Source organism: Argiope bruennichi, chromosome 7 (genome assembly GCF_947563725.1).
Source record: "Argiope bruennichi chromosome 7, qqArgBrue1.1, whole genome shotgun sequence".
Classification (NCBI taxonomy): domain Eukaryota; kingdom Metazoa; phylum Arthropoda; class Arachnida; order Araneae; family Araneidae; genus Argiope; species Argiope bruennichi.
In genome coordinates this window covers 21,326,122-21,336,473 of record NC_079157.1, presented here as the reverse complement: position 1 = coordinate 21,336,473, position 10,352 = coordinate 21,326,122, and the positions used below count along the sequence as shown (strand labels likewise).

Sequence of the window (10,352 nt, the reverse complement as noted above, 5' to 3'; positions counted from 1 at the left end):
CGAATCATAAAACGTTTCATTTGGGTTTATCTATATCAAATTTGTGTCTAAAATTGATTTGGTTTGCAAGAATAAATAATTCAAATTCTTGAAATTTATGCAAATGTAACGAATTTAGTATTTGTGTAGGAAAAATTATACTCAAGTTGCAAATTTCAATAAAATTTTTATTCGTCAAAAAGATTAAATTGACTAAAAATATCTTTCAGAAAAATTTGTCTAAAAACGAAAGCGATACCCGATGATCGGCATTCAAGAAATCGTTGTGATCTGGAAAGAGTCTTAAACATCAGAAAAAGGCTCCGGTAGTGGCACTCCTTCAGTCGAACAGCTTGGTAATGATTTACCTTCAATCGGACGCTCTTGATTCAACGGCACCGGTACCTGCGTTCCTTCAGTCGGAGGCTCTCGATCCAACGGCACCGGTACTTGCGTTCCTTCAGCCAGAGGCTCTCGATCCAACGGCACCGGTACCTGCGTACATTCAGAAGGAGACTCTCGATCCAACGGCACCGGTACCAGCGTACTTTCAGAAGGAGACTCTCGATTCAGAGACTCCGGTACCGGCGTACTTTCAGAAGGAGACTCTCGATTCAGAGACTCCGGTACCGGTGTACTTTCAGCAGGAGGCTCTGGAATCAGCGACTCCGGTATCGACGCACTTTCAGTCGGAGGCTCTCGATTCACTGCCTCCATTAACGGTATCCTTTCAGTCGGAGTTTCTTGATTCACTGCCTCCAGTAACGGTGTACTTTCAGTCGGAGATTCTTGATTCACTGCCTCCAGTAACGGTGTCCTTTCAGTCGGAGAATCTCGAGTCAGCAGTTGAGTCAGAACTTCTTCAGGATCAAACGGTTCGGCAGTTCCGAAACACCACCAACAGCAGATTCTGCAGTAGCGAAAGCATATTTGCAGTGTTTTTTTCACTTGATGCAGTGTTTTTTTGAGCGGCGAATACAAGCAGCAGCCAACAGGAATCTGTACAAAATAAAACCATCTTCAAATGCAGAACAATTTTAGGTGGTCTCTTATATCTAATAAATCGGATAAACATTTTAGGAATCAGAAATTTGTAATTTTAGATTAGACAAATGTTTGACGAATAAAAATTTGAAGATTTAATGTAAAATCAAAATTCGGGTATTGAATTATTTCAATATGGGCATTATGTAACTACTTGGATGTGAATTTATCGTTTCAATCATGGTTGCATTTATTTTTTAGTTACACTTTATTTTTTTAAAGATTTTTATCGATGCTTGTAAGAATTTTAATCCATATCTTGATATTTATATTTTTATTGTGTTTATTCATTTTGTCGGAGGTTTACCAGTTTTGTAAGACTTTTAGGAATGTAAGTTACGAGAATGCGACTTAACGGATGATGAGCGGAAATTAGGGAAGACTATTATTTAACGATTTAAAGGGAAAAGACAGCAACAAAAGTACAAATTTCTGCAGTTTTTTTCATTTATATTGAAGTTTAGACATGTAACACATATATGCTTCATTTATTAAAGAAAATGAGGCGTTTTCAGATTTTTTAAACGTTTTTAGAAAATAAGAATGAAATGTATTTTCTAGCTGTAAATATGTTTGCATGATATTCTACCCTACAATTATAAACTTTGAATACAGTATTCTGCTTTTTCCGTTGAACAATATCCAGTCTAAATTAGTCATATTATATATGTTTTTGTTTATTTTGAGACACTAGATTCTCATATACATCGGTAAAAAATTCACAAATCTATCAATATCACTTTCCAAATTAATCAGTACCAATTTCAGGAGTAATAGAACTAAATAAATTTATTTTCATGCATATTTGCTCTTACCCCCCTGGATGTACGAATTTATTTAATTTTCTAATTAGATGAAACATTCTATTTGTGACATCAATTATTCTTTTGATACTTAAAGCAATACAAGGGCATTTGAGTTATTGAAGCATTTGTATGTAATTTTGGCATTTTAAATTACTTGATGTCTTCACTTAATTGCAGGTTTAAAATTAAAAGTTCAGTAATTCGATGGTAAGTCAAACTCTGCAATGTATGCGATGGGATTAATAATATATAACTACTATTAGTAATACATAACTGTTTCGACTTCAGCTGGGAATAACCAATCTTCAAACAGGTAAAGATATCATGATATCCTGAATTCGGAAAGGTCCATGGTGCTCTCTAGGTTTTCACATAGTACAATTTATTTTCTGTATTTAAATGGAATTGGTTTTGACACTATTAAAGAAAACCTATTATCGAATGTATGCACATACAGAAGCATCAGGATGAGGCTGCGTATGAATGCCACTTGCAAATTTTGCAGAAGCCTCATTTCTGTGGCTACCAACATTGTCAATTATCCCCCTCCCACGAAAAAAAATTGGGAGTCGTCTGATCAAAACTTTCTTGCCAGAGAACATGCTATGTTTTACATGGCATTAGCGTACAAATATTAAATGTGGCACAAATTTTGATTTGAGAATAGCGTTGAAAGATCTCTGTACTCTAGTTTATGGGTATTATCTGAGTATCGTCTATTTACAAGAGATTGAAGAGCAGACAAGGAATCTGACAACATCTCTGCAGAATGACCAAGGGCGGAAAGCCAGTTGCTTTAATGCCGTATAAATAGCCTCGATTTCGCCATCGTAATGAATGGAATGAGCACGTATTGGTGCATATCATGAAAAAAGATCACAACACACACCGGCTCCAGCTCTCGAGCCGAATGTGATGTAATAATGCTACTTGATAAAGGTTAATCAAGATGAAATTTCAATAACTATTTTTGGAACTTTAAATTAATCTAAATTCTTATACATACCACCAAGAAGAGTAAAAAATTAAGACCAGGGTAATCAGAGACAGCAACCGCCACTCCGGTTATAAGGAGAAGAATGCAAATAATACTGCACACTTTTTCGCAGCTGCCGATTACCTGAAAAAAATTTCAGATTAAAATATATATGTCGTAATGGATTAAGTTATTGGAAAATATGAAATTAACAAATTATGTCAAGTAATCTTCATAATTCTGAAATGTTTTACATACTTGTGAATTATTTTCTTGTATGCTTATTACGATGGAGATTTACTATAGAATTTTTCAATTTTTAACTCATTTGTTTTCAGAAATTTTGTGCAGTTTCTTTTTTCGGGGGGGGGGGGAGTATTTCAATAGATTCAAAATAATTTTTTATATCTAATTTTACATTGTAATAGAAGCAGCATTTTGTAATGGGATAATTCCTACACATTTTAATCTACATTTAAGCTACACATGTTTGGGATAATCTACACATTGTAACACTAGGTTTATGGAGACGTGTTATTTCGACACATAAGGAAAAAAAACAAGCAAAGTTCGCATTTTTATTTTATCTTCTGCACTGATTTTTATTCGTTGAACCAGTTAAATATATATCGATGTCTATTTCCTTCGAACCTATTGAAATATTGCAATTCTGTCTATGGTATACCTATCTTTCCGAATGGTATACTTATCTTACTTTCTTGTGTCAGTTTGATGCGATCGTAAACCTAGTGTTAAAAGACAATAACAAACATACCCCGTAAACAATAGCATATTACAATGAGACAAAGTTTGGAATGAACATAGTATAAATGAAGAGCAAAAATTCCATCAGAGCTGCCTCTTTTCAATGGCCTCACTAGCTTTTTTTCAACATTTGGGACTTGGTGGCAATAAAGCCATAGATCTTATATAAGAATATACTGAATCAAAAGTATCCTAAATGATTTTCTATTTCGGGTTGAACAATCAACTTGCAGAAGGAAATAAGAAAAAAAAAATACAAAAACATTGATATATTCTCCCACCACCTAGTACTTCGTAAGAACAAAAGGGTTACCAAATTGGCCTTTGTGAAAGAAATAGAAGCAATAACGGTTGTAAAATATGTGAAAAGATTGCTTGCGGAAAGTGTACAAACACAATTGAGTGAGCGATAAGATGAAATTCAAAAAGGTTTTGATTAAATTCTTACTATTAAAAAGGGAAGTAAACAATTTACCATCAAAGGTGGTTATAAAATAAATTAGGAAATATTGTAATGTCTTGATCATGGTCGATCAAATATCAATTCTTTTATTTATAGCCTTATATATGTACACAAAAAAACAATTTATTCTCTTCTAGGTTGATATTATTCACAAAATTCACACAGCAGTTGAAAAGTTAATCATGAAATAGTTCATCGATCAAATATGAGCGCCCCCACACACCCACCATCTGATGGACCATCTACATCAGAGGTCAAAAATAAAAATATGAATGATTAGATATTTAAAATCGATTTCGTTAAAGAAATTTTCATTCTCGAATATAAAATGTTGGAAGAGTTTATGCTTAATTTTTGTAAAGAATTATAACAATATTGTTCATACAGGTTTTCTGTATTAAATATCAGAAATTTCATTTTTATAAATTAAATAAGATTCGAATGCACCTAATGAGTGTTATAGATATTGCCTTATGCTGTAATTTTTCTCTTACTATCAACATCAGTGTACGATGACTTTAAGAATTCCTTGAAATAAATGGAATTTTAATTAAAAATTAAAAATACTTCGACAAATTTAAATAGTTAATAAAGAAATTAAGACAGTTCATTAATAAAAATTTAATTTTAGCAAAACGTTACCTTTCATGTCGAAACCAAAAAGAAATTTTTTTTCATTATAAGTACCACCGATAAAGAAAAAACATTAAAATAATAAATTTCAATAATATGTATAATAAAACAATACTTAAAGAGGACATTTCCTATCACATTAGATTAATGCATCAAAATTAGAAATGACCGTACTCACGTTTTCAGAAAAAATCTGCTGCATAGCCGACGGATCAGGTCGATAACCGGCTCTAAATCGCCGAGGTATGTTTAAAACATATGTTAACATATTATTCATTTTTATTGCAATATAATTCCATAAAATTGAGAATACTAAAACAATGCTAAGGTATTAAAATACGTAATACTTCAATGCTGAAATATATTATTTCTTGACTGAGGATAATGTATTGCCATACATAGGAATTCGGTTCAAAATTCATGAATTAATTCTTTTTTCAAACATACCTGAAGTGGTTTAGTGGTAGAGCATCAAGCCTGATTCTGCCCTATATCCGGTAACATAGGATTCTATGTAATATCATCTTTCTATTCTGATAGCATAGGATCATATGTAATCATTTTTCTGTTCCGGTAGCATAGGATCCTATGTAATCATCTTTCTGTTCCGGTAGCATAGGGTACTATGTAATCATCTTTCTGACTCGGTAGCATAGAATCCTAAGTAATCATCTTTCTGTTTCGGTAGTGTAGTATACTATCTAATCATCTTTCTATTTTTGTAACATAGGATCCAATGTTCATCTTTCCGTTCCGGTAGCATAAGGTCGTATGTAATCATCTTTCTGTCTCGGTAGCATAGAATCATAAGTAATCATCTTTCTGTTTTGGTAGTGCAGGATACTAGGTAATCATCTTTCTATTTCGGTAACATATGATCCTATGTAATCATATTTCTGTTCCGGTAACATAGGATCATATGTGACCATATTTCTGTGCTGATCAAAATAAAGATATTAATGACTTAATAATGTAATAATTGTGGTTTTAGAATCTAAATTTTGTTTCTCATGATTTATCGCCACAATGGTACTGTGCAAAAGAATTTTGAATATATACTCGATTATCAATCCATGGATCATAATTATGATCTCCAATTGGCTTCGTATAGCTTTAAATCGTATAAATTTAAATTGGAGATAGGATAAGATTGAACAGGATCACGGTAATAAGGCTGTGAAAACTCAGCCATGGGATTCAAACATTCCTAAATCACAGTGGAGTGGAAGATTGGAAAGGTAGTGTCTCTATGAAGTGTCGTTCTAACATGGGATCAGAATTAAAAAATGCCGGCGTCCTGGCATAGGGGTAGCGCATCTTCCTCGTGATCTGGCCGTACCGGGTTCGAGTCCCAGCTTGGGCATTGTTGTTCTTCCTGTTCTATCTGTGAGATGTGTGAATGTGCCCTCCTGTAAAAAGGGATTGTGCAAGCGAATGAGTGATGCGTGAGTAGTCAAGTCGTAGTCTTGGCCCAAGTTGGCTCTACGATAAAAACAAGAGGCGCTCCCCCTTCAGCTTAAATTGGCTCTCTTTGAGCAGCGGGCCTGTCCGTGGCAAGTGCCATAAGAAACAACAAGTTTTATGGTGTTTGAATGTCTTTAGTTGTGGAACGACAATTTGGTGGAATATTTAGAATTTTGAGGAGATTTTCTTTAAGTGGTGGCATGCTTCTCTTTTAAAAAGAAGATAAGTGTATTTGAAGATGAAGTATGACCACTTTGTGGCTGGAAGCCAACTGTCTCGAAGAGGATGACATTCGATGAATCGGCTGGTGTTATTGATTGGTTATGCTAAAGACAGCAGTCGGCCACAACAAATCCTGTCAATACTGCTTCGTTAAGTGGTGGCAGGGTAGTCGTCTGTACATAAAAAGAAGACTTTCCTCATGCTGTTACAATGTGAAAGTTTCAAAAGGTCTCTGGCTCAAAATTTGCTTCTTCGTTAGAATATAATTCAAATTATGATCTGAATTAGCCTTTTCCATGTAAATATAATGTTGATATATTTAAAATGTGATTCAGGACACAGATTTTCATTCTCTTCACCACGCGTTGGTTTTAAATTATGTAATGTTCTATATTAGGTGTGAAATGAAAACATTTTCTGGAGAAAAAAATGTCTGACTCAATATTTATCTCTCCAATAGCCTTCAAAAAGTTTAGAATCAGATTATAAATCATACATAAATTTTAAAAAATTGTTTATTTAAATAAGACTACAAATACATAGCAATAAAAGTTCGGTTTTGAGATTTAAAATCCCTCACAATGTTGGATATAGAAGATTTTATCGACATCGATGGGCTTACCGACAACCTCTCCCATTAAGGAGCACCTCAGATATGAGGATGTGAAGCTTCTGGCATAGTGGTTGGTTCTCGCCAAATGGTAGGTACAAAAATAAAGGGGGTCGGCTAGCTCCTACCGCCGAAAGAGAAGTGCTTACCGTAGGCGATGATGTCCCTTAGAACACAATCTTAGTAGCCGCCAATGCTATCGCGTTGGTCCAGTCAGTCAGATTTTATATATATGCCTTAGCAGGGAGGTCGGAGCAGCCAAGTTTGGTTATCGAGAGCCTCAATTGTAGGTTATTGATAAACTGTCCTCCTTTTCATGAGATTAGATTTGATTAGATATATTAATGTCCTGTTTTAAAGCAACATTACTGTTATTTTGGAATGGATCTCGTAATTTTGAACCACGGGCAATTAACAAGAACGATACCTGACCAGACAACCCATCTTCCAATTTCCACACTATACCAACGAGAAGACATTTAGCCTCGACGGACTTAATATGCACCAGACCCGTTAACACGGCTGTTCATCGGTAGAATCGGGTCTTTTACCTGGAACTCTCCAGTCTCTAAGTTGATATCTTACCACTAGGCCACTGTTGCCCTTTTGGTAAGTTAGAATTCAAATTAAGGTTCGGTTTAGTTTTCTTCATGTGAAAACAGAGGGAATTATAGAAGTGATGGGGTGAAAAAAAATGAAAGAAAACTTAAATTAAAAATTATTTAACCATGTTTCAAATTTAGGACTTCAAATCACACTATTAATCAAAATAACTAATTTTAATGCCGGCGTCCTGGGCTAAGGGTAGCGCGTCTTCTCCGTGATCTAGGCGTTTCGGTTTCGAGTCCTGGTTCGGGCATGGGTGTTCTCTTCCTTGTGTTGATGCAAAGATGTTGTCTAATTATATAGATTGTTCGAATCACAGCCATAATTGAGAAAACATGTTAAATTTTAAAGGGATTTTTAAGATTATGAAAATGACCTTAAGTATTTCGTTAAAAAAATCTCAAAAATAATATTTGTTTACGTCAAATAAAACATATCAAGATTATATCACATCGTCTAAACCTTATCACCAAGCAGCTGTGAATTTAATTTGATTTAGCTTAATATTAGTTACCTCCCCATGAGGAGTACCTCGAAATGAGGATGGAAAACTTCCGGCAATGTGGTTAGTTGTCGCCCCCTAAAGGCAACATGAACAGGTGGACGTCTGGCTCCTCCCATCGATGACGGAAAGGGAAGGGTTGTACCGCGGCCGGTGATTGCCTTTAGGACTCAACTACATGGTCAGATTTGAACCATGGTCAGATGATGAAGACAACACCTCAGCTGGCACTCCCACTCCAAACGTGCATACCACAACAGTGTTCCTATAGATTTAACTTACACGCCTGTTTTTCTGTGGAATCGAGTATCGAACCTAAAAATTCTCCGGTTCCGACCTTACCACAGGCCGCCGTGGCCCTAATGTAACTACGAAATGGTTAAGAAATGAAAAATAGACCAATATTTCCAGAAATTCACTTCAAATAGAGACTGTCTGCAAATACTAAACAAAATGTCAATCACTTCAGGGTGTGTCAAATACACGAAAAATGAATTGTAACTCTTTTTCCTCATACGAAACAAATTTAAAATAGTATAAATAAATTAAGTGTTCAATCTCGAGTTCACTTTATACACATAATAAGATTCGTGTTGTGCTTAATTTTGATGTAAAGGAAAAAAAGAATACACTTTTGAATAGTATTTCTTCCACCATAAATTCAGAAATTTGATCTGGATTAACATTTGGGGTCAAATCATAAAACATTTCATTTGATTTTATATCAAATTTTCATGTCTAAATTGATTTTTTGCATGAATAAATAATCCAAATGAATTGAATTTTTTTATGCTAATGAAAATAAATGAATATTTGTGTAGAAAAATTAAAATGAGCAAAATACAAATTAATTTCATTAAAAATTTTATTCGTCAAAAAGATTAAATTGACTAAAAATATAGTTTTAGCAAAATGTGTCTAAAAACGAAAGCTATCCTTGATGATCGGCTTTCAAGAAATAGTTACCATCTGGAAAAAGTCTTAAACATCAAAAGAATAGTCCGGTAGTAGCGCTGCTTCAGTCGGACGCTCTTGATTCAATATCTCCGGTACCGGCGTTCCTTCAATCGAACACTCTTGATTCAACGACTCCGGAACCGGCGTACTTTCAGTAGGAGGCTCTTGATTCTCTGCCTCCACTAACGGTGTCCTTTCAGTCAGAGATTCTTGATTCTCTGCCTCCACTAACGGTGTCCTTTCAGTCGGAGTCCCTTGATTCATTGCTTCCGATAATGGCGTCCTTTCAGTCGCAGCCCCGTGATTCACTGCTTCCAGTAACGGCGTCCTTTCAGTCGGAGAATCTCTAGTCAGTAGTTGAGTCAGAACTTCTTCAGGATCAAATGGTTCAGCAGTTCCGAAACAATAATAGCAGCAGCAGCAACATATTCTTTTGCAGTGGCGAAAGTATTCTTTCCAATTCACTTTATTCAGTGTTTTTTTCAGCGGCGAATACAAGCAGCAGCCAACAGGAATCTGTACAAAATAAAACCATCTTCAAATGTAGAACAATTTTAGGTAGTCTCTTATATCTAAAAGATCGGATAAACATTTTAGGAATCAGAAATATGTATTTTTAGATTAGACAAATGTTTGACGAATAAAAATTTGAAGAAGATTTAATGTAAAATGAAAATTCGGGTATTGAAATATTCCAATATGGCCATTATGTAACTACTTGGATGTGAATTTATCGTTTCAATCATGGTTGCATTCATTTTTTAGTTACACTTTATTTTTTTAAAGATATTTATCCATGCTTTTTATCGAAAGACTTTTATCGATGATTGTAAGAATTTTAATCCCTTTTCAGGAAATATATTGATCTTTATGTTTTTATTATTTTTATTCATTCTGTCAGATGTTTACCAGTTTTGTAAGACTTTTAGGAACGTAAGTTACGACAATGCGACTTAACGGCTAATGAGCGGAAATTAGGGAAGAATATTATTTAACGATTTAAAGGAAAAAGACAGCATCAAAAGAACACATTTTTGCAATTCTTTGCATTGCCAGACCTTTATATTGAAGTTAAGACATATTACACATAAATGTTTCATTTTTGAAAAAAATGGGGAGTTTACAGATATTTTAACACGATTTTGGAAAATAAGAATGAAATGTATTTTATGGCTGTAAATACGTTTGCATGATATTCTAGCCTACAATTATGAAATTTGAATACAGCATTCTGCTTTTTCCATTGAACAATATCCATTCTAAATTAGTCATATTATGTATGTTTTTGTTTATTTTGAGACACTAGATTCTCATGTCCATCGGTA

At 34.3% G+C, this 10,352-nt stretch overlaps 1 protein-coding gene across 1 annotated transcript; it reads right to left on the bottom strand.

The window, feature by feature from the left end:
- Positions 1 to 245: 245 nt before the first annotated feature.
- On the bottom strand, positions 246 to 4,979 carry LOC129976537 (uncharacterized). The gene is made up of 3 exons (XM_056090157.1): positions 4,845 to 4,979; positions 2,836 to 2,949; positions 246 to 978 (listed from the first exon to the last, which is right to left on the bottom strand). Exons 1-3 carry the CDS (start codon positions 4,941 to 4,943, stop codon positions 283 to 285), a joined length of 909 nt encoding a protein of 302 aa, XP_055946132.1. The 5' UTR covers positions 4,944 to 4,979; the 3' UTR covers positions 246 to 282.
- Positions 4,980 to 10,352: the final 5,373 nt, after the last annotated feature.

What these genes read in the sequence shown, in the direction of transcription:
- LOC129976537 (XM_056090157.1), bottom strand. Translation starts at nt 4,943, where the DNA reads ATGAATAATATGTTAACATATGTTTTAAACATACCTCGGCGATTTAGA. An exon ending in AGCAGATTTTTTCTGAAAAC is followed by an intron (nt 2,950 to 4,844) that starts GTGAGTACGGTC and finishes AATTTTTTTCAG; the next exon opens with GTAATCGGCAGCTGCGAAAA. An exon ending in ATTTTTTACTCTTCTTGGTG is followed by an intron (nt 979 to 2,835) that starts GTATGTATAAGA and finishes TATTTTGTACAG; the next exon opens with ATTCCTGTTGGCTGCTGCTT.